At 40.6% G+C, this 24235-nt stretch overlaps 2 protein-coding genes across 5 annotated transcripts in view; one reads left to right on the plus strand and one right to left on the minus strand.

Annotated features, from left to right (window-relative positions):
* Positions 1-992: 992 nt before the first annotated feature.
* Positions 993-12897, minus strand: dph7 (diphthamide biosynthesis 7). Its single transcript, XM_038294125.1, has 10 exons — positions 12827-12897; positions 12415-12590; positions 8423-8556; positions 8258-8345; positions 5958-6052; positions 5720-5877; positions 4130-4202; positions 3982-4047; positions 3737-3909; positions 993-1559 (listed from the first exon to the last, which is right to left on the minus strand). Exons 2-10 carry the CDS (start codon positions 12544-12546, stop codon positions 1162-1164), a joined length of 1317 nt encoding a protein of 438 aa, XP_038150053.1. The 5' UTR covers positions 12547-12590; positions 12827-12897; the 3' UTR covers positions 993-1161.
* A 2777-nt stretch (positions 12898-15674) lies between these two features.
* sh3glb2a (SH3-domain GRB2-like endophilin B2a) overlaps positions 15675-24235 on the plus strand; it is a 46727-nt gene continuing 38166 nt past the window's right edge. Inside the window, exons 1-3 of one of the 4 annotated variants that reach the window (XM_038294117.1) lie at positions 15675-15839; positions 16244-16385; positions 18907-18918. In XM_038294117.1, the coding sequence (XP_038150045.1) occupies positions 15726-15839; positions 16244-16385; positions 18907-18918 (268 nt within the window). In that variant the 5' untranslated portion in view covers positions 15675-15725. The remainder of the gene's footprint in view (positions 15840-16243; positions 16386-18906; positions 18919-24235) is intronic. The other 3 variants (XM_038294118.1, XM_038294119.1, XM_038294120.1) reach the window with 3 other exon arrangements.

The raw sequence follows: 24235 nt of genomic DNA on the forward strand, positions 1-24235 counted from the left end.
TACTTCCTTATCAAGGCACCTGTTGGCATGTACTGTTTTATTGTTGCCATGGTAACGCCAGGATGTCAATTCTTGAGCTCTTTTCCTCCCCCATCACCATGTAGTGTACTGTGGAGTGGGTTTGTCCCATTACTCCCATTCTCTTCACTTTAAGCCCAATTCACTCACTCTTATTTATGTTTTTGTTGTGCTTGCAACAATAATTAAAAAATGAAAATTGTCCCACCTTTGGGATTCATTTTTTCCGTAATTTTTCCATTATTTTTGTAAGCAAAGATTTGATGGATGACTAAATGATAACCAAATGATTGATTTGGTAATCATTCATTTAGTTGAATAAACAGACTAAAACATCAATTCTGCTGAAAGAACAACCCCCTCAGTCCAGAAATGAAACCAAAACTACACAAACATAAACATTTAGCATTAAAAAAATCTTGGGCATGATTTCAAGGCACAGTAGTTAGTGCACACGACCCATGTATGCCTTGGTCCTCGACCGGCCGACCCGGGTTTGAAAACAACCTGTGGCCCTTTGCCGCATGTCTCTCCCCTCCCACATACCCCCTTTCCTGTCAGCCTACTGTCCAAAAAAAAGGCACTAGTGTTGTTATTCTAACGAGTTGCTAGTTTTTAGCTTCACCTGGTTTCAATTCTGTAAACCAGACCTTTTGCCGTCTGATTATCCAAAAAATAAATGTACAGATTAATTGATTACGGTAGCAAAATATTAACTAGTTGGAGTCTTGGTATATTTATATCTCAGATTAGTCACAGCTTACTGATCAACATAAATTCGTGTTTAAATGGATTGTTCGGAAATGCTCAGGTATTTTGGAAAAAAAGTATTTAAATGAAGATTTCAATGGAAGACTAATTTAGTAGAGTAAAATATTTCTTTTTTTGAATCAGTAGTGCCACCATCTACTCCTGTCACCATGAAGTTAAATCTAGTGGAGTTACATGTAGGTTTTTCTCAAAAAACAAACATATGAGGATCATAAAGCGTTTATTATAAAAACAGCATCATAATCAAAATAGGTTTCTGCTTAATAAACATGTTTAGGTGTAGAAGAAGACTCGGCTACAAGGAGGTTGCATTCTTTGAGCTGTACAGGGTATTATGGGATGCATCTATACGCCTGCAGATGTCACCGCAGTTCAGTGTTGATCCGACTCCTCAGGAGTCCAGTCCCAGCGCCACACGTGGAGCATATGGTCGTAGAACGAGCAGCTAGCTAGCAGACAGGACAGCGAGGGGGCATCCTGGTCAGGGTTGGGAGCTGGAGGTGCAGCAGGGCTGGTGGAGGGCGTGACCACGGCCTCTGGGATGTAACGTCCTGCGTCGTCCTCAAGGGAGGTGTCAAAGCTGGCCGTAGGAGACTCGTACTGAATCCTTACATGTCCCCTGCTCTCTGCGAGGCTTTGCTTTGGTTCTGTGGCAGGAGGGGACTGCGGCGCCGGGGCATCGAGGGACAGCCTGGACCAGTCGGCTCCGTAAGCCAAGGAGTTGTGGAGGATGTAGGAGGAAACGACGGGACAAGCTTCTCCACGGCCCTCTGAAGACAAACAATTAATTACAAGGCCTTAAAAATTAGACACATTTCACCTTATGGAAAGTTTGGGTGGATTTAAGCACAAAACTGTTAAAAGTATTTAAACCTTTGTTCCATATGAGACATCAATCCTGTACAATGCAAGTTAAACACTAAAATAAAAAACTGCAATAGCAACATCAATCTTTTAACTCAGTTTCAGTTTACATCCAACAACATCTGCAGCAGATCTAACGGGTCTAAAAGAAACTTCAATCGTCTCAATCAGCTCAGGAGGGCAAAAAGTACTTTAAGATTTCCTAAAATAATTTTTTAAGGTAAAATCTAAAATATATTTACTGAGAAGCAACTGAAACTCGTTCAAGGCACACTATGCAACATTTTTCAGTTAATTAATGTGTTCCATAACGTTTTGGATGATTAAATGATTAATTTCAGGTTGAACAAAGGTATTCTCGGCCGCCCCGGTGGTCTGTGGGGGAAATACCGCACTTGCAATTGCAGGAGCACCGACCCGCACCCACAGGCTCAGAAGTCTCGCGAGAGTCGGTCTAGCTTTACAGCGAGAACTGCTACACCCCCCAGTTAAAAGCATGCTCGTCGCTAGCACAGTGGCGATCTTTGTGCAGTTATGCTACGTTCACGCAGCAAAAGCAGCAAAATCGCGTCTGCTGCTTCATTTTTGCTGCTTGTACCAGTTAGTTCTGACGCGCGGCTGAAGCAGCTTTGCTGCTCTGGCTGCGCGGTGCAAAAGTGTGTCTGACGTGCTTTGGGCGGAGCTTCACTATCCTTTCTCTGCCTTGCAGCTATATTTGCTGTGATCAGTGGGAATAAAGTAGTTTTAATATGTGTTTAAGTGAGAAAATACACCTGAAAACGTAATCAGTGCCGTCAGTTCATTCAGATTATTATCCTGCCTTCAATATTTTTTCTGTCGGAGCGCTCAGACCCCCACATACCAGCGGTGCGCCGACAGAAGGAATCCCTTCATCAGCAGCCTCTGGCCGGGTCGCCTCCTCGCGGTTCACCGCGGCAGCTGGTAGGTGTTTTTCATCTAAATAATCTAAACTGCATATTCTGCCGGCAGATTTCTGCATTTTAAGTTAATTTAGGCGTCAATAAACTGTTTAAGAGGAGTGATCATCAGCGCTGTGTCTCTCTCCCTGCGTCAGATGATTAAACGCGCCTGACGCGCTGCGCCTGCTGCTCAAAACGCGCCGCGGGACCTTTTGCTGCGCCTTGACGTTACGTTGCATGTAAACTCGCTGCTTCTGTCGCGCCAGCTGCGGTGTGAACGCAGCATTAGTCATTCGTTGCGTTCGCCTGTCTGCTAAGCTCAAAACAACCGCGCCTGGCTTGACGGAGAAACCAGGAGAACAGCTGAGCATATTTACGACAGTGCACTTTTACTTTCGCCCTCTGGGGGGAGCCTCGCTGGAAAATCAACACCGGTTGCATAGTGTACCTTTAACAAGATCAGAGAAGACAAATACAAACTCATTTAATGGTTCCAATTAATGTTTACAATCATTTACAGCCATCTTCTCTTCAGCAATCAGACTACCTTATTCATTTCATTAAAATGTTTATGTTTAGTTTATTAGAAAATAAAAATCTTTGTGTTGAAAAAAAAAAAAAATCATCCACAAAGGTAACATGAGACATTAATGACAGCATAGAACTGGGCTTTATCGATTATTATTATTATAACTCGGCAGATGGCCGCTCACACTGAGCCTGGTGCTGCTGGAGGTTTCTTTCTATTAAAGAGGAGTTTTTCCTCTCCACTGTCGCTACAAGCATGCTTAGTGTGAGGGATTGTATTTGAGTCAATGAGTCAATGCTATCAACTGGTTTTCCTTAGATAGAAAACTTTGTATCAATTTGACTGGATGATCTGGTGAACTGTAAAGTGCCTTGAGATGACGTGTGTTGTGAATTGGTGCTATAGAAATAAATTGATTTGAAACCAATTGAATTGAAATTAAAAGTGCAGATAAAAGGCATTTCAATATTTCCTTTAACCTTTGCCACCAATAAAATTAACACTCAATTATAAAATTCCAGTCAAAATAAATTAGCTTCCCAAAAACACTGATTATTGGCTGAGGTTTAAAGATTCAGAAATAAGAAAATAGTTAGAAAAATATGAACTGGAAGCTAAGACGCCTCACACTAACCTAAGGTCTGCTGGCAGTGAAGGATATGGAAGTCATTATGCATGCATGCTGCCAGCAGCAGGTGCTGATGGGTCGGATGCCACTTCAGCCTCCACACCCCTCCTCCCACTGCGCTCTCCCCGAGGGGCTGCCGCATGTTCCTGCCGTCCCACAGCAACACATGCTCATCGTAGCTGCAGGAGGATAAGATTCAGCGCGGTTACACCGCAGCAGTGCCTCTTTAGTTGGGAGAGAAGGATACTGACCTGCCTGTGGCCAGGATATGTTCCAGATGAGGGCTGCTGTGAATACTGCACACACCCATGGAGTGCCTTAAACGGAAAAGCCCAGAATTCACCAGCGAGGTTTGCCAGAAAAAACATCAGTAGTGACACAATTTCACTCAGTTCTTACCTTTTACTGGTGAAAGCAGGGCTTGAAGGACTCGCTCTGAGGTCCCAACCCTTGAGTTTGCAATCATCGCCCCCTGGGAAGAAAACGCAATCAATGAAAATTCACTGAACAACTTTTCAATTCTGCTAATCGGGGAAAAAAGTGGAGCTTCAGGGCCGAAATCCTATAACTGCTTTCTGTGGAAGAAGCTAATAACTGCACATCACCTTATAAATGGAAGGGAAACATGGAGGGAGGTTGGATCTGTTTTTTATCATTCCCTGGTCAGACCGTTTCACCCATTCAGCACAGTTCATCTCATCCCCACACAGATCTCTGCTACAGACTCAACTTTCACTTCAGCCATAGTAAAGTCTAACAGCAGCAGTATTTCCATGTCTTAACATAAACTGCTTTTGGCTGAAAGGATAATTCAGATTAATCGATTACTGAAATAATCAACTAACTTGGTTCTTTCTTATCCAATGGTCATCCAGAGTGACGGTACAGTGCAAAAAACTGAAATCTAAATAAGCAATTTTTCTTGAATTGAGGGAGTGAGAAATGTTGCCAATAGAACAAAACAATTTCCATTCAAAATAAGAGAAAACAAATGTATTGTTTTATTTCAAGTGCATATTATCCAATTATTCTATTTAAAGAGTAAATATATTGGCAAATCATCTTATTTTTCTACTTAAATTTAAGGTAAATACACTTAATGTAAGAACTTTTTATCAATTTCTAAATCATTTTTGCAGTGTACACAGACTCTAAAACATGCCATGTGATGTGTAATTTATTGTGTTATGCTATTTTCCCTTCAATTAATTCTAAAACAGGTTTTATCCTCCTCATCTTAGGCCAGATAGATCCTGTTATGAAATCAAGTAATTTTTCATCATTCTATCTCTATTCTCCCACTCTGCAGAATCTGTTAGTTCAATCTCTAACTTTCTGCCTTTTCTCATAGTAGCTTCATCTGGTCTGTTCCTGTTTGGCTGTGACTCCACCCTGGGGAGAGAAATATCAGCTGTGCTGCTGCCATTAACACCTTTGTTTATAGATGTTGGAGATCGGCCTGTTTTTCAGTGTAGTCCTGTTTCTCTGACTGTGACTGGTTGGAAGTGCTCTCTTTCATCCTCTGACACGAAAGCTGGTTCTGAGCTCATCTGCCTGGCTGTGTGTTTCCAGGACGGGGCTGCCTGTGGAGCTGGTTAACAGTTGCCTTTTGTATATCTGCTTCTTTCTCTATGTCTTCTGTCTCCTTGAACCCCAGTCAGCCTCAGCAGATGGCCGCTCACACTGAGCCTGGTTCTGCTGGAGGTTTCTTCCTGTTAAAAGGGAGTTTTTCCTCTCTACTGTCGCTACAAGCATGCTTAGTGTGAGCATTTGCCTTTGATTCAATGTAATCAACTGGTTTTCCTTAGAAAACTTTAAACGAACTTGACTGTATGATCTGGTGAAATGACTTGAGATGACGTGTTGTGAATAGAAATAAACTGAATTGATTAGATTTTATTTAAGGATAGGTTCTGAACCAACCCAAGTAATAATTTCAATGATGGAAAAACTTATATGCAATCAGAATATAATCCTGAGTTGTGTTACCAGAATAAACCAGCTGTGTGTTCCAGTAGGAAAAAGCTGTGATCCAGGCCTCAAAGTCATGCGCTTTCCATTGGGACAAAGCCACCAGAGCTCCTTCAGCCAGCGAGAACACCCCGACGCAGCCTGCAGAATCACTGCACACCACCCGGATGTCACTGCTGCTGGGAACAGGAGGGACGTGTTGACATCAACTCTGAATATTTAGATTTTACAAAGAAGATTCAATTACAGACGGCACCTTTCCATTCTTCCAGTGGACCAATCCAAAGACAAAGCCAGCCGCTCTGCTCCGACCGCTGAACTGCACATAGCCTTCAGACTGCGCCCACCTTCCTACTGGATACACACATTCATGAGCACAGAGCACAACATCAGCTGTGAAACACACCCTAATAGAAACCAGCAGGAGTATGGAGTGATTATTCTTCCAAAATGTTGTGTACAAAAATCCATAAAATACATAAAGCATGTTGCAAATGCATAAAGCATGTTTCACACAAACAAATCTTATCACTCACAAATAAACATGTTGCATTCAAATAAATCTTATTGTTCACAAAAAGAACTTGTGTTACAAACTCTCATCTAATGTCACACACGAAAAACTTTTTTTCCAACTGTCCTTAAATGTTGCACACACACAAAAATTAGTTTTACAAACCGGACGCTTAAAATATAATTTGTATTTTAAGTGCAATATCTATTGTTTCAGTTGTTTTGATTGTATGGCGCCCCCTGCTGCCGGTTAGTCAGACTACAATTCTCCATGCATCACGTGACTTTTGGCAGAAACTTACTGCAGAGTGTGAAGAATTGTCTTGTATGTGAGGAGAGGCTGTTTTGTATGCGAGCAGAGATCATTTTGTACTCGGGGACAATTTATAAATTATATTCTAAGCGCAATGTTAGAGTCCGGTTTGTAAAACTATTTTTTGTGTGTGCAACATTTAAGGACAGTTTGAAAAAAAGTTTTTGTGTGTGACATTAAAAGAGAGTTTGTAACACAAGTTTTATTTGTAAACAATAAGATTTATTTGAATGCAACATGTTTGTTTGTGAGTGATAAGATTTGTTTGTGTGAAACATGCTTTATGCATTTGCAACATGCTTTATGTGTGTGCGCAACATGCATTTTGGCAGAAAAATCACTCCATACAGGAGCCAAATGAAAGGTTCTGATTAGGGCTGAAACAATTAAATGCACTAAACATTTATTGAAATAATGGTCAACTTAATTTAGTAATCGATCAATCGTTAACTGGAGTATAAAGACTCTAAAACATGCCTTTAGCTGATAGAGCAACCCAATTAGAGCAGTAATTATATCATAATTGTAAAAAATATGTAAACATTTTGCATTTTAAATAAAAAAAAACTTTGCTAATATGCTCTATTCAGAACTCCTCAAGTGGAAAACCTAAAGATTCACCTGGTTTAATTTCGTAAAAAAAGCTTCTTTAAGGAGACTTTGGTTATCTGATAATTGATCGTAGAAAATAATTGACAGATAATCGATTTGCAATACAATCGTTAGTTGTATCCCTTGTTCTGAATTAAAAAAATTACTTGGGACTCGTTACTGAAGCATATTCATGTAATGAGTTCATTTAATCCCGCTGCCAGCTTCAACCAGTGTGGTTTCCCATTACAGAACAGCTGTTAAGATGTTCCTAATTCATAAACATTTCAAAGAAAAGTCCGGTCATATTCAGAACTCAAACCTCTTAAAGAACTTTAAATCTGAAGTTATTCCTGTTCAATAAATGATCAGTGTTTTTAATTCAGAGTAATTTTCATCTGAATGTGCTTTAATGGAGGCATCCATGTTTGTCAAAGAACACTACTGCCACCTACTGGTTTGTGACGTCACGGTGCGGTATCGGCTGTTGATCAAGTCCCAGTGCTGTATCTGGTGTTTGTCACAACGCGCTATTATCCAAGTCATCTTGAAAACATTCTTCTTCCAAATGTTGGCTACATATTACGGGTTTTTTCTCTGGCCAGAAGTTCGATGGCAAATCCTCCCTCTTCAAGTTGGCGATCCAACGACCAACCCGTCCGTGGAGGATCAGGAATCAGAAAGGTGAAATACATTTTTTTTCACTTTTACCCGATGTGCTACAACATCCAAGTTAAACTAGAGTTTAACTATAGCTTGAATTTCAATGGTGAAGTCCTCTGGAAATCTTCAATACTTGTTGTTGATTGCAGATGTGTCTAGTAGTTCCCATTGATTTAGCTTGTAAAGCGGGGAGAATGGCGCTAGGCTTACCTCACCGTGACGTCACTGCTGGAAGATGGCAGGAGGGAGGGGTTACTATATTTGGGCAAAAATGGCCGCTCCCAGACTCTGTGATCTCAGACAAAAATTATTGTTTTTATTATTTTACTGATTAACACTAAATTAATTAAATCACTGCATCTATTAGTTTTAGGTCTAAATAATGATTCATTGATTATTCCTTGCTGACCGGACTATTCCTTTGAACATTAACAAACTAGTTTCCTCTGGGATTCTTTTGAAGCTACAGTTTTCACCTGATCATCCAGCAGGGTGTAGAGCTGCAGCTCTCCGGTAGCAGTGACCATGCCCAGTACGGGCCGGTCGGACACGGGGACATGGCACCTGACGACATGAAAAACAATGAACATGGTCGGGAAGGAAAACATCTGGATCCACTCTGGTGAAAACCAAGCTCTTACCATTTCAGATCTAAAATGGCTGCTGTGTCTAGGCGCTGCAGCTCGGTAAGAGGAGGGTTCATCGCATCCTCGCGCCGAAATTCATAAAGGTACAAACGCCCAGTCCGCCTGTGAGGAGCATCCTCACTTTCTCCCTGCAGCATGAATGCAATAAAAACATGCAGAAGAGATTAACATAAACTACAGTCCACTGCTTTATCAGTCACAACTTTAGATAAATACAATTAAAAGATAAAGGTGGCAGGCAAGGTTAGACACTGGCATGGGTTTCACTACATGAGCTGCAGTTATTTTAGTTGTTTTACAACCACACAGAGCAATTCATAGTGATGTTATGATACTAGCGCGTTTGGAGTAGTGGAAGGGGCGTTTCCACAAAGCGCGTATCGAGGCTGGTTTCATGTAGGGGAGGAGCCGTTGTCGACGGCGCCTGAAGCCTTGCTGCCGCCATACCATGTGACCGCTTCAAGAAGTGGTTCAGATCGCCTGCGAACTTTGACAGGCAGTTAAAAAGTCTCAGCCCAGACTTGGGAGTCTGCAGGAGAGTTGCGGTCAGTTGAGTGTTTTGAAATACTCTCTATTGGTTGTTTTTCCAACCAATCCTGTTGGTTAAAACTATTTTGGTTAGATTAAACAATATGATGATCAGAAACTGATCAATCCATTGGTTTTGGTTGAGTTACCGTAATTTTCGGACTAAAAGCCGAAACTTTTTTCCCCATTTTTTGACCTTGCGGCTTATATAACAATGCGGCTTACCTATAGACTTTTAGAGTTAAACGGCCACTAGGGTGATACCTAAATCTATGGATTTTACCATCCACCATGTTGACGTCACATTTGCTTCAACACACAAGTACGGTAGCCGGGCGCGCGGGAATGCGGAGGTCCTCCGGAAGCAGACTTCTACCGCGAATGGTACGAGACAGAACGACAGCGAGAAAGATGGACATTAAACATAAAAAACCTGTGTCTTATAGTCTGGTGCGGCTTGTATATGTACAAATCATGCAATTTAGCTTCTGCGGCTTATATTCAGGTGCGGCTAATAGTCTGAAAATTTCGGTTATAGCATTAAGTAGAAATTAAATACCATGAAAACAGTAGCAGTGACAATGGTGTCAGCTGTAGGAGTGTGCTGATACTACAAAAAAATGAATTCTAAATAAGTATTTTTTTCTTAAAAAAGGGAATTTTTCATTGAATTGAGGAAGTGAGACACTTTGCTGATGGAGCAAGACAATTTACATTTAAAATAAAAAAAACAATTGAATTGTCTTATTTCAAGTGCATATTATCTAATTATCTGATTCTAGGAGTAAAACTACTCATTCTACTGTCACTCCATCCATCATTCCATCATCTTAATTACCTACTCAAATTAAAGGTATATAAACTTAATTTAAGGAAATTTTTACTTATTTCTAGATTGTCTTTGAAGTGCATCAATCAATGGGTTGTCGGTTCAATCCCCGGGCTTGGTTTTTGAAAGTTGCTACGGTATATTAGTTAAGTATTTTGGTCAAAGTGACCAATTTGTATTGGTTTGCCTTTTTACCACCAGTGTAGATTGGGCAAAAACACTATCAAATTAGATTGGTTGGACACAGATCTTCCAAACAGATTTAAACAGATAAAAAAAAAAAAACAAACATTTCATTTTGTTCATCATTGCACACTTTCACTGTCTGCTTGAGCTTATGTCACTGAAATGATAGAAAACAAGCAAACCTTAAAAGATTAATTGTTTCTAAGACAATTTACACTGAAAAAAAACTTTACAAAATAATTTGATTATATACATCAATCATGAACATTTTCAAAGGGACTTAAAAAAAAAAAAAAAATTTACATGTAGGGCAAACAGTTATGCTTGAAAATGGCTTATAGATTTAACATCTGTTTTGCCAAACAGAAGAAAGAGAGAGGAAATATCCATGAGATTAGGGCTGCAACAACAAATCGATAAAATCGATAAAAATCGACTTTTAAAAGCGTTGGCAACGAATTTCATCATCGATTAGTTGTGTTGCGCGATTATTGCGTCATCCGCCGCGCCGCCATCGCTGCCTCTTGACTGAAAGAGGAAGAAAAAAAAATATGGCAGAGCGAGTCAGCGCCGCAGGAGCAGTGTTGCCAACTCAGCGACTTTTCAGACCCCTCCAGCGACTATTTTTCAAAAAAGCGACTAGCGACAAATCTGGCGACTTTTTTCGGTTTCACTGGCGGCTTTTGGAGACTCTTACGTGAAAGCATGTATCGTTGCTACTCTGCCGTGGGGCGCCTCCCCCCGCTCCCGCAGGAGTCCCTCTCAGCTGCAGTCAGAGCCTCAGCGTCCAGACTGCAAATAAAGCGCGCATGCACCGGGATTGACGGCGCAAATTGATCACAATAATTAAAATAGCCTGCGCTTTGTAAAGCGAAAAAAGTGATAACATGCAACTTTTTTCAAAAGAAATTAACATGGCACGGAACCCCCATGTTTGTTTGGTTTTAAAGTGGGGAAACGTAACGTTAGTTTCTCAGGTAGCTCATCTGATGCTTTCCTTACCGTGTTAGTAGGTTACAGACAGTGATAAGGTTGGCTACTTATTTTACTTTTAATTTCATTTGAATTAGCTTAAGCAGCGTTTACATTTACTTTATAAATAAATTAACTTGCAAATTATGAGGGCAAGGCTTTTAAAGTTTAAATCTTCTGGCGAAGATAAAGTAAAGAAGATCCTGCAATTTATGGAAGTAAAGCAGAATAAAATCCAGCAAGATCAGTAATATGTCAATTAATTATATGCCACATTCCCATGTAAATTGGAGTCTTTGGAGGATGTGTTTTTTAGCACCCCTAGTTCTCTCATTTTTATTCCAAATACAATTTATAATTTGAATCACAGGGCTATTTTTATCTCTATGGTTAAGTATTTTCTCAAGTAGCAACTTTAACTGCTATACTTTCCTGTCTTAAAAGGCAGAACTCTTCTAGTCTAAAAAAACTCATTTGTTGAAATGGGGGGCCTATTGTTTGAACCCCTTAGGGGCTTTTAAAAACAAAAATGTCTTTTTTTGCGCTTTATGAAACAAAGTACCCTATATTTTGTGGATGTACAGCTACATTTCTCATGTAAGTTTGCGTAATTTTAACACAAACATTTATTTTTCATATTGCACCAGTACAGTTAATGAGCAACCTGTACTTGTGTGCTTGTTTGTTCTGTCTAAAATGTTTATTTTGGAATAAAGAGGTTAATATAAAAAATATTTTTTGTCCGATTCATCGATTAATCGAAAAAATAATCGTCCGATTCATCGATTTTTAAAATAATCGTTAGTTGCAGCCCTACATGAGATGTTCAAAGTTTGTTTGTCCCTAACAAACTGTTTGTTTTTGATTCTTCTTTTTTTAATCAAAATTCTTAGACAAAAATCAAACAGCTTTTGGAGATGCACTGATCAATTTTTTCTGATCCCATATGAAACAAGGGCTGAAGATATTGGTCGATGTCTAATAATGATCTGATACTACTGTTGGATGGATTAACCTTTATGTTTTACATAAACATTATTAGAAAAAGGTAACTAATAAAAACATAAACCTTCAGTAACTGCTGTGCTGCTCTGTGCAATTATGTCATTGTGTCTTTAAACTCAAAGTCAATAGATTGCTGTAACTGTTGCTGTAAATTATATCAATAAAATTAGAAATTACTGAATCAGCATCATCCATCTGATTAGTCAAAAGCTATATTAATAACACGGCTAATTATGCATAAGTAGACTGAGTCCATACCAACAGTGGACATCTAAAGATAACTGTTAGCATATTTTTATTGAGTGGTATCAGGGTATAAGAGGCTGCGTGCAATTGTGCAACTCTTTTTTTTTCCTTTAAAATATCCAATCTATGATTAACCTGCAAAACATTCAGACACAGATAAAAGTGAATGGCAGTGGTTAGTGTTGGGGTGTATTCCTTTGCGATGGAGGCGTTTTCTCACCGCTTTCTGCAGCTGATAGGTCCCACATGCTAGGATGTCGTAGCTGGAGGAGAGCGGACACCACTCCACCGTATCCGCACTCAGCTCCGTGTCAAACACCTGCAGCGTGCGGGTCCTCGACTTCCAAGCCATGGCCACCTGGTCTGCATAACGTTGGCGTGTTGGTCCGGCTGAAGCTAAACATAAATAGCAACAAAAACAACCGGAATCAGGATTATTTAGTCCATACCTAGCTAACTCCCGCTAGGCTAACTAAGCCATAGAACACCATTGCCCCAGGCAGGCTAAGCCTGCTTAGAGGATAAGTTCTAAAGTAAGGTGGAGTATGGACATGGAGAAGGTTTTAATTTATGTATCTTCTAAATCAATCCAACAATATTTAGCTAAACAAAACGGCTGCAAGAAAACTCACATGCACGCTCCCAAAGCAGATTACACGCAGGGCGCGCTTACGTCATACAGACACGTAGTGATGCATTCAGGTACCACACGTAAAACACACCGGTGTGGCAGGCAGGCTAAAATAAACATTTCAGATGTCTTAAATATAATTCTTACTAATACAAAACTAAGGTTATGTTTCCCTTTCATGTGTATTGGGCTTTTTCTTTCAAATATCTAAAATAACATTCTTCCTATCAAAAACTGAATTCTGAGGAGGCGGAACTCTTAAGATGTCTATAATACTGTTACTAATTCAATTAAATTAAATCACTACTCATAATGACAATTTCAGATATAAAAAAATTAACATTCTAGATATGGAAGAAATGCATTTGAGGCATCTGAAATATATATTTGGTCAAGCTGATAAATGTCAAAACGGCCAATTAAAATGTGTAAAGATTTCTAGGTATCTGAAAGTGTATTCCAGTATGCTGCACTTTTATTTTTCACATCCTGGAATTGTATTTGTATTTGCTCATTGGGCCTCCTGTTCACCACAAGAACTGCATGATATCCTGTGAACATTTATTTTGGAAGCTATAGATGAAGCACAATAAAGCTTGAACCCCTTGCAGCTTGCAACAGGTTGGCAGATGATGCTGTCAGCCTGGTACCACTCCTCAGCTAACGAGGGATATGCACCAGGATCCTGTTTGTGTATTTCAGTACAGCTTTCTTCAACTTAGATAGTTGCTCATATATAACAGCAGAGAGGATCATTGGAGCTCCTCTTCCCTCCATTAAAGACATTTCATCCCAGCTCTGCGTGTCCCGAGCCTGTAACATCACCAGTGAGCCCTCACACCCCCACCATGGACTGTTGGGAAGAGGCTTTGCAGCATTCGATGCAGCACCAGCAGATTCTGCAACAGCTTGTTCCCCACTGCCGTTAGACAGCTGAACTGTTGAGAAAACTCTTAATCAAGTCACAGACCCCGCATCAAATTGATAACACCAGTCCAAAATTCTGCATATTTGCACCATACATATTAATGCTCTGAGCTCCAATATCAATGTGTTCTATGCATCATGCTTTTTCCCCCCACACTGTTTACATTTGATCACTGCTGCACTTTATGGAAGGAAATCTCAAGGAAGCTGTACAAAATGTGTGTATACAACACTCTGTGCATACACGTGTTGTATACACTCTGTCGTGTTGTATACACAGAGTGTATACAACACGACAATAAAAGTTGTCTAAGTCTAAGTCATATTTACATGGGTGGTTCTAGACAGGGGCTAACAGGGGCCAGTGCCCCTCGAGAACTGGTCCTGGCCCCTGTTCTGGTCCCTGTACTCAAAACACACAGAACATTTTTCTGCTTTTGGCAAGTAGTGCACTCATAGACAAATTTCTTGAAGTAAATGTATTTTCCCTCGAGTTAAGGACAAAAGACAATTCGTACTAAGATGATGTGTAAAATAAGAAATAAAAAATACTCACTCCTTTGGCAGAGGAATGCACTTTTTAAAGAAATGTTTTACTTTTTTAGGTCCGTTTCTTTTTTCTTTTCTTCTGTGCCACTGTGAAGAGCAACAGTACGTATGTATATATATATATATATATATATATATATATATATATATATATATATATATATATATATATATATATATATATATATATATATATATATATATATATATATATATATATATATTAGTGCTGTCAAAATTATCGCGTTATTATCGCGTTAACGCGAGGCCATTTTAACGGCGATAATTTTTTTAACGTGAGATTAACGCTATGTGGTTTTATGGTACAATTTTCCAAGTACATCCCGCTGCAGCCTGCGGGAAGGCGGGGCTATTTTCCCCCAGTCTATGCATTTTCCATAGGCTTCAAGAGCGGAGAGCTCCTCAAGGGAAAAAGACGCTCATACACTGGGTGACGCTAGTGCCTTTTCTTTAAGCCCCACCACCAACAAACAAGTTGAGTGTCTGGTAACTAGTAGCAACCTGAAATACGCTAAGAAAACAGATTACTGAGGTGAAATGGAATCTGCTACGGCACTATTGCTGTCTGTGTACGCCACAGGTCAGTATCATGTGTGTGTGTGTGTGTGTTCTCATTTTTGTCAAGAGGCTGAAAAGTAACTTTCTAGAGCATAGACTCCCTCCATCTAGTGATGTCGGTCTATTGATTTTGATGTATTGATTGAAAATTGTTAATTATTATCTTGGTTAATTAACATCTAATGTTAACTGTACTACATTTTATAGCAGTAGGGTAAAATGCTTGTCTTTGTTCAAAAGACTGTATTAACTGTAAAGACTGTCTTTTACATCAGCCTGTTTTCAGGGCCTTTTTTTTGGCTACATATTTGTTATTTTTTGCTACATGCCTCCCCATCTTCTTGCCATATGTTTCTATGGCATAAATCAGTGTCTGTGACCTGTTTTCATTTTAAAAAAAGAACATTGGCACAAACCTAGCCTGTATGTATTTTTTGTATGTCATCGAGAGTATTTAAATGATTTTCAATCAGAAAAAAAATTTGCGATTAAAATGCGATTAATCGCGAGTTAACTCAGGCATTGATGCGATTAATCGCGATTAAAAAAATGTAATCGATTGACAGCACTAATATATATATATATATATATATATATATATATATATATATATATATATATATATATATATATATATATATATATATATAGCATCACTTATGGTTCATTTGTTTATTTTTCTGCCTGTGTGGGAAAAAAAAAAACAGTTTCACAAACCAATACCTTAAATATTGTTATTCACCCAAACTGACCAATAAGGCTGCGTCTGACGTCAGGATGGGCTACGTCCTAAATGGTCACGTGACATTTTGGCTAATGCCATTTTTCTTTTTTTTCCCCAGCTAATGTTGTCGCTGAAGGAACATCAGCAGGTTGCAGCTTTGCTCTATAACATCATGGATTTTAACGTGAAGAAGCTAGCCACCGGCGCGGGACTGTTCTTCACGCGCGCTGTCCAGGTATTTAAAGACGTCGGCGGTTTGGCTCGCGCTCCCTTTCACTTTGCCTCCAGCTGAGGATGTCTGACTCTGCAGTTTATTTACACACTGAAAATGAAACACTGTCACTGAAAGAAGGACGTGTTTCTAATTAAAACTTTATAAATGCTCAGTTGTAGGTGGAAGGAGCAGGTTTCAGCTCTCATGTTATCCAGCTGTATGTTAGCTAACCTTTACTAATTCACCAGGGGGTGGCTTTTATTATTAACTTATATTAATTTGGAAGGGACAGTGAGGTAAACGGGTACATATTAGCACCAGCCATACATCGCGTTATACCGGGGATATTTATTGAAACCTCGAGCATAAATCGGTTTTTTTATCTTTAGTTTTCTGACAGGATGTTTGTTTGTGTCCCGTTTCAGTTCACTGAGGAGAAACTGGGCCAGGCGGAAAGGACTGAGCTGGATGCTCACTTTGAAAACCTCCTGAGCCGCGCTGACTGCACCAAAAACTGGACAGAGAAGATCTACAAACAGACTGAGTACCTGCTGCAGCCCAACCCAAGTATGATTACTGTGTGGTAGAAGTGTTATTACAGCAGGCTTACTGTAAGACATGTTTACTCCAAAGCCTGTTCAGAGGAGGACCAGACACAGCCTCTGACCTTTTGCTATTCTCATTGCTAAACAAAGACTTTTATAGAGTCCAAATAAAAATTGGCACCAGTTTGCACATTTTTTAGGGATGCAATTCTTAGCTCTCATTTTGTTTTTGTTTTTTAGGACATAAACAAAACCATCTTCAAGCTAATTCAATTCAATTCAGTTTATTTATATAGCGCCAAATTCACAACACATGTCATCTCAAGGCACTTTACAGTTCAACCAGATCATACAGTCAAATTGATACAAAGTTTTCTATCTAAGGAAAACCAGTTGATTGCATTGACTCATTGACTCAAATACAATCCCCCACACTAAGCATGCTTGTAGCGACAGTGGAGAGGAAAAACTCCCTTTTAACAGGAAGAAACCTCCAGCAGAACCAGGCTCAGTGTGAGCGGCCATCTGCCGAGGCCGACTGGGGTTCAAGGAGACAGAAGCAGAGATACAAAAAGCAGCTGTAAAAGGCGGCCCCGTCCAGGAAACACGCAGCCAGGCAGACGAGCTCCAAGGCAGCTCCCATGCCAGAGAGATCACAAGTGTACATAAACATTTAGCAGATCTTTCACTCATCCCCCAAAATCTATGTCAGAATATGCATCTAAAAAGAAAAATAAGCCATTAAATACCATTCAATATGTTTATGATAATCAAACATGTCTGCCTAAATCAAGGTGACGATAATACACACTATATAGCACACATGTCAAAGTCAAGGCCCGCAATCTGGCCCTTCAATTGTTTATCCGTGGCCCCCTGGATAAGCCTAGTAAAGTAGCCCCACCCGCCAGCCGCCAAAATCATTTTTGCCTGCCAGTTGCTCTAAACTCGATCAATGCCCCAGTCCCTAGAACTGGTGGGCCAATCACAACGCAGAGATGTGCTTTGAATATCCGGATGCAAAGCGGGCGTGATTTTGAGGGTGTGACGACAAAGCTGTGTAATGCTGGAGAAAGCACCACAAGAAAGATGGCAACAACTATTGAAAAGTTGTCGTTTGGAATCAGCTTAGGAAGGATTAGACTTGGGGTTTTCGTTGAAACGTGAGCAGGAAGAGGCTCTACGCTCATTCATTTTAAAGAAGGACGTATTCGCCGTTTTGCCAACAGGCTGTTTGTTTACACTCCCCCACCAGCTTCCTGTCACGCTTCCTACGTCACAGTCAATTGTTCATTGGTCGGAGCGTTGGCCAATAGGCACAGACAGAGTTTGAAAAACAACGGGTTGTTCTCATTAACAATCTTCTGATGTCTGATTCATCGGGGCCAGACTAAATTACACATTTAATCTCACATTTAGTCTGGTTTATCAGGCTACCCCTGGATGATATTTGATAACCATTAGAACCAGGCCACAGGTGCTTGTGTACCTGTTACTTGGCTACCGTTGCATTGTGGGGAATGTAGTGTTGGTGCAATTGTGTTGCACATGCCAACCTTTTATTTTAATGTTTTTGTTGGGCTTCGCATGTTTGGATTGTTTTGTTTTTTTCTTTTCACCCTTTAACAATCCAAGCTGGGCTAAAAGTCGGTTGTGTGAGGAGACGGAGTGCACTAACTGCGCAACGCAACTGCTGTGCATTGTCAGCAGAGGCTGATTGAAGCCAAAATAAAAGGAGCCTGGATGGAGGGAGGGGCGGAGCTGATCCTGCGGTGATAAAGATGGACACGCTGCTGAGCGAGGGGCAGGTGGGATCCGTACGATACCCGTGCGCTACTTACAGGCGTGGACGTCTGCCCGGACTGTGCCGTCTGTTCACCTCCCGGTATTCTGTGCATGGCGTGCAGATCCCACCTGCCCCTCGCTTGGCAGCGTGTCCGCCTCTATCACCTGCAGGATTAGCTGCCCTCTCCTTCCATCCAGGCTCCTTTTATTTTGGCTTCAATCAGCCTCTACTGACACCTGCAGGCAGCATTTGCGCAGCACGGTTAGTGCGCTCCGCCCCCTTAGACAACCCTCTTCAGCCCAGTGAGCTTCGATTGTTAAAGGTGGGAAATCAAAAACCAAAACAATCCAAATATAATTTCTAATGCATGAACTTTCATTTATGTTTTTATCTTAATAAGTGTATTAATATAATAAAAGTTTATCTTAGGTCTTGGTTCAATAGGCTTTGTTCATTTTAATATGTTTTAATGAATATTTAACCAGTCCGGCCCTCGGCTTGTAGCAAATTAGTTTTTTGGCCCTCTGTGTATTTGACTTTGACATCCCTGCTATACAGGTTTGTGTTTATACCTATAAATGTTGTTTTTAAACATTTTATTTAAGTAAGGTGCCAATGGGTAAATAAATGTTTAAATTGTGCTGTTTGCTTTTTTACACTCGAGGTGTAAAAAAGAGACTGTTTTGATCTAGCTGTATAGCATGATAAAAAGACAGAGAGCTCTAACCTGTCCTTCTTTTGACTCTGCATGCCACAGTCGATCATACTGGTGAGTATCCTGCCTCCCGATTCCCCTGTGCTGCTCTGCTGTGGAAACCTTCATGCTTTGCATCATTAGTGCAGAGGATTAATTCGATCCGAGTTAAAATGGTCACATGTTTTTCATGCTGAAATTAAGGACCCATTATTTTTCTTGGTGAAAAAGAGCAACAGAGTGACTTGAAACTTTACTGCTTAAGGGAAGTAGAGAAATGATTGGTGTTTGATGCAGCTAATTAGGCTAAATGCTAATGCTAGAGCGTGCCAAACCCCAGTTCTCTGTGTTTCTCTGTCAAAGCGTTAGGGGTAGGTTCCAGCACCAGTTTACATTCACCAGGAGGGTAGCTGCCCATTAAAAAACACCTCTGGAGTTTAGCTTTTCATTGCTCCAAATTTAGTCTGGTTTCTGATAGTTTGCTGCAGATTAGACAGGAGCATCTGATCCGAGCTTTGAAGGCAATCATTATTTGTTTGCTAATGCATCTGTTTGCAGGAGTTCTAAGATGATATAATATCTGTGGTAAAATTGTCTCCATGCGCCACGATTCTTCACCAAAGTGCAGAAAACACCAAAGATGAAGCTTGTTAATTACAAGGAAACCCTGTTATTTTACAGAACCAGTAGGGAACTGGATCCAGCTCCTTTTCAGAACTCCAACCCCTTTTGTGGAGAAGCTCCTGGGGCTGAGTTTCCGTCTCATCTATTTTCTCTGCTTCTGACTTGTTGGGTCATTCATGATTTGTGTCCATTGCTAGATCTTCCTCCTCTTTTTTTCCATGTTCTTGCTGCCGATTTGATTAAATAAGATAAATGATTGAGTCAGATCAGACTGCAAACACCCAAGTCCTTTGGTGACTCTTATGTGCTTTTTTAAAGAGAGCAATCTTTGCATTGTTTGGAGGTTGGCACAATGTAGATATTGTGATTTAATCGCAAAAAATAACAGTTTAAAGCTTTGGTTTGTGACTGCAGTTCCTTGTTGACCTTTTGTTGGAAGCATTGTGAAGATGAGATGCATTATAACAGTTGAGCATTAATACTGAACAATAGATGAGACATTTTTCCTCCTAGTTTCCTGAGATCAAAATTTTACTGTCCTTTCCTTGTCCGTTTTATACTTTTTGTCTCCACTATGCTGTCTACACAGATAGGGTTGGGTATGGGACATCTACCTAACCTATAAACTTGTAAAAAGTAACAAACAGTTGTGAGGAATAAATGTGGAAATCATTTGAAATGGGGCTTGATTATTAAGGGAAATGTTTGTAGTTGAGCAGCAGAATTGAACATTTTACACTTTAACAATGATAAGATGTTTATTCTGCGTGATTCTGCTTATTTTCACTTATTGGATTGATATTAAAATATTATATTAACATAGTGAAAAGGGCCTCAGACTCAACCTGACTGCTCATACTTGTTTCTTTATCTCGTGTGATGAAGACTAAAAAGATCCGATTTGGATCCAGTTTGTTGGTTACAGACTGCTGGACACGTTTAACTGTGAAAGATGTGCTTGATTACTACCCTGTGACATTATGGGATGTTAAAGGCTCATAACAATCTGCCTATGTCAGCTTCAGCTCCATAAGGATGATCACATGAATGTCTCTCCCAGTGAATGGTTCGTTATATGGTGCAGGGATCATTTCCGAACAAAATAAATGTGACCAAACCTCAATTTTAAGGACTAACAATGTTACAAAGAAACCTCCAGCTGGAAATATCAAAATACAAGCACTCCCTGTTCCATTCATTCTGACTTTTTACACAGTTTATTAACTTTCTAGAATTGTTTATTATGTCCTGATTTATACTTTATATTTATACATCTTTATTAAACTTTCCCAGGCCTCCAAAAGAAAACCCTCCAAAGGCAGTTCTGTGTCATTAATGGAGTCAGTGATAGGAAGTTAGTCATTATAAAGATGAAAAATACACTTTGAATTATACGACAGTTACATTCATAAACAATTAAAACCAGACCTGTTCCCGGTGAATGTTGGTCTCCGCCAGGGCTGCCCTATGCCATCGGTTCTGTTCATTACAGAATTTCTAGGTGCAGCCAGGGACCAGAGGGTGTCTGGTTTGGGAACCTCAGGATATCTCTGCTGTTTGCAGATTATGTTGTCCTGTTGGCCTTGTCAAACCAGGACCTTTAGCATGCACTGGGGCGGTTTGCAGCCGAGTGACTCCCCTCTTCAGGTCGGTGAAGAGTCCTTGTCTCAAGTGGAGGAGTTCAAGTATCTCGGGGTCTTGTTCACGAGTGAGGGACGGATGGAGCATGAGATTGATAGTATACTGTATCGGACTGTCATGGTGAAGAGGGAGCTGGTGGGGCAAAGCTCTCGATTTACAGATCAATCTACGTTCCCACCCTCACCTATAGTCATGAGATCTGGGTAATGACCAAAAAGACAAATAGTGAATACAAGCGGCCGAAATGAGTTTTCTTTGCAGGGTGGCTGGGCGCACTCTTTGAGATTGGGTGAGGTGCTCAGTTACCCGGGAGGAGCTCGGAGTAGAGTTGTTGCTCCTCCACATCAAAAGGAGCCAGCTGAGGTGGCTCATGCATCTGTTCCAAATGCTTCCTGGTCGCCTCCCTCAGGAGATCTTTCAGGCATTTCATATTGGAAGGAGGCCCAGGACACACTGGAGGGACTATGTCTCTGAGCTGGCCTGGTGTCGCTTTGAGGTCCCCCTAAAACATTTGGAGGAGGTGTGTGTGGATCAGAAGGTCTGGGCATCTCTCCTAAAGGGCAGATTAGGCTTCTGCAACAGCACACATCAAATGTCTCTTGTCTCTGGTCGCAAACCAGTTTTGCTGGTATGCTTCTGCACCGTCGGTCTGGAATTTCTAGGGACGCACAGCAGTTTCCCGCCGAAGCGCAAGGGGGAGCCTATTCGAGAAATTCGCGAGAACTTCGGCGGATGGTCGCCAGAACTTTGGCACCGCCGGCGGGAGTGTTTGTCTTCCAAAACAACAATGGCGTGTCTGCAAGATATCATGGTCACAGAGATGGGTCTAGAGTTGCTAGACATAAAAGAGGAACGGGTTCTGTTAATGGAGTTGGCATAAAGACCGATTCGACCTTTCGATGTAGTTGTCCATTGTAGTTGTTCCTCAGTTTTTAAAAATGGTGCAACCCGCACCGAAACGAGAATGACGACCACACAGACAGCCGGAAAGGCATACCAAGGACCAATTGCAGCTGCTTTTTGTCTGCACAGTTCTGCTTTAGGTCTATGCGGGTTGGCGACCGTCCAACGCGCTGTTAGGATTCTTTTGAGGTGCGCGACAATGGTTGCAGAGCCTCTGCGTGGGGGCATGGTCCCGGACAGAGACAGATTTGACGGTTGCACAGGCTATGCGTCAGAAGCATAAATTGGCCTTTAGAGTGCTGCCTCCGTGACCGGGCCGAAGATAAAGCAGAATGGATGGATGAAACAATTAAAACCAATTCAGCAACGATTTGGGCCTGAGGGGAACTGTGGAGGCGCATGGCTACTCCTGAGGTGGTAATGAGGATTTAATGGAGGAATGTTTATTTTAGCCGGGACTTGATTGTTTATTGGGGAACAAACTCAAGACTTTACTTGGACTCTCCCATGAGGTACTTAAAATTATACTGGAACTCTGAGAGAAGGAACTTTTCTGCATTTAACCAACCTGCTGGCCAACAGCATCACACACGATGTGGGAAGGCAGCACTGCCCTCAACCAGCATTTTGTCATATGTCAGCCTCCTAGAATAGTGAGCCTGGTTTGGCAATTAGTGAAATGCTGGCCCACAGCATGATACCGCCTTCATGAAGGCTGTTTGAATTGACAGGCAGGATATAATACGCTTTTCTTTTGTGGATAACCCGCAATTCTGCTGCTTAACACTATAAATGTGGCTATTTTAGTGGAATTAAACAGGCTTTCCAGTGGTGTAGGATTTATTGCAAAAAAGCTTAAATAAAAAAAACTACAAACATGAATTTAATTTCTAACCAGTTGCCCCTGATAAGGCCGTATATCCACACTAAACTATGAGAACTTTATGGTACAGAGCTTCAAAACTGAGCTGCCAGTGCACATCTAAAAGAAGATATGGTGTTTAGTGGTGTTTAACATTTGCAAAAAATTAATTAATACAGAAATTAGGGTCTTGATGGAAAGTTTTAGTTGGGAGAACTGGTAAAATGTCTAAGCTCTTGATTATTAGAAAACTTTTTAGGAAACTGGTCTTGAAACAAAGACAGTTTTTTTTAATCTTTCAGTGAAAGTTAAGCTCCAGCCTTGTTCTCCATGTCCATCCTCACCACGTCTTTCCATCTATTCCTCACTCTTCATCTTGCATTGATAAATGCAAGTTCTTATTTGGCAGTATTTTTTATGTATAAACTGATCTATCTTAGTGATTGATCCCAAATCAGAACTGAAGTTTCCGGTTCCATGTGTCGTTCTCCACAATCTGTCCTCTGAGTTATTTACTAATCATTAGACATTCAAATGTAAAATATATATATTTTTTATTCGATTATATTTTTTAGTTAATAGATTAAATTACTTATGAATTTGACAAAATTCTCACTGATTGATAGAAATAACTGGGACATGTTTTTCAAATCTGTCCAGTTAGCTTAAGGAGGCACTTGTGGAAAATGTTTACATTTTCTCTCTAATCTGGTTAACCAGACCAAGGCTTAGGTTGGGATTTTGCTGTCCCAGAGTTTAAGCATCTATATTTGATCTAGGTTGGTGTTTGGTTTTAGTTCAGTTTCTATCAAGGTAGGTTCTCGGTAGAAATCAGAGGCAGCTGCTGCTTTCTGAAATGGGGGAGGGTCAATAGTGTTAATTAAATCCAAACGTCATGTATCGCATGAACACACGTTGAAACACATAAAACACGTCACTAAACGGGTTAAAATAGATGCTGTGAAGCGCTTTGCAATAATAAACTCCAGAAACTACGGAAAACGGTAAAGCACAAGGCGACTGTTCTGGCTGAATGACCACTTCACTCTCTGGACTCATTAAGGAAAACCTCCACGCTCTCTGGCCACCGTCAGTCAGAAATACTTCAGTGTGTTGGCCAATCAGCATCGAGCAGCCAGCTTCATGACCCGCCCCTGCTCCACAGAGCAGCTAAAAGTTATAGTCTCAAAGAAAGTGATGTATTTAGTTGTGTTATCCAATCAGGGCTCTACTTTCTGGTTGCTTACCTCAATAGACTGAGGTTCAAACCTTAACTGGGATTTTTCTGCTACAGAGAGGATGGGAGATCGCAGAATAAACAGCCGATTAATCAGCAAAATACTACGGAAGAGGATTAGGGCC

This window comes from Cyprinodon tularosa, unplaced genomic scaffold (genome assembly GCF_016077235.1).
Source record: "Cyprinodon tularosa strain WSP-4 unplaced genomic scaffold, ASM1607723v1 ctg334, whole genome shotgun sequence".
Taxonomy (NCBI): Eukaryota; Metazoa; Chordata; class Actinopteri; order Cyprinodontiformes; family Cyprinodontidae; genus Cyprinodon; species Cyprinodon tularosa.

What these genes read in the sequence shown, in the direction of transcription:
- dph7 (XM_038294125.1), bottom strand. Translation starts at nt 12,546, where the DNA reads ATGGCTTGGAAGTCGAGGACCCGCACGCTGCAGGTGTTTGACACGGAG. An exon ending in CACACAGCTGGTTTATTCTG is followed by an intron (nt 4,203 to 5,719) that starts GTAACACAACTC and finishes TTTTCTTCCCAG; the next exon opens with GGGGCGATGATTGCAAACTC. An exon ending in TCACTGCCAGCAGACCTTAG is followed by an intron (nt 1,560 to 3,736) that starts GTTAGTGTGAGG and finishes GTTTGTCTTCAG; the next exon opens with AGGGCCGTGGAGAAGCTTGT.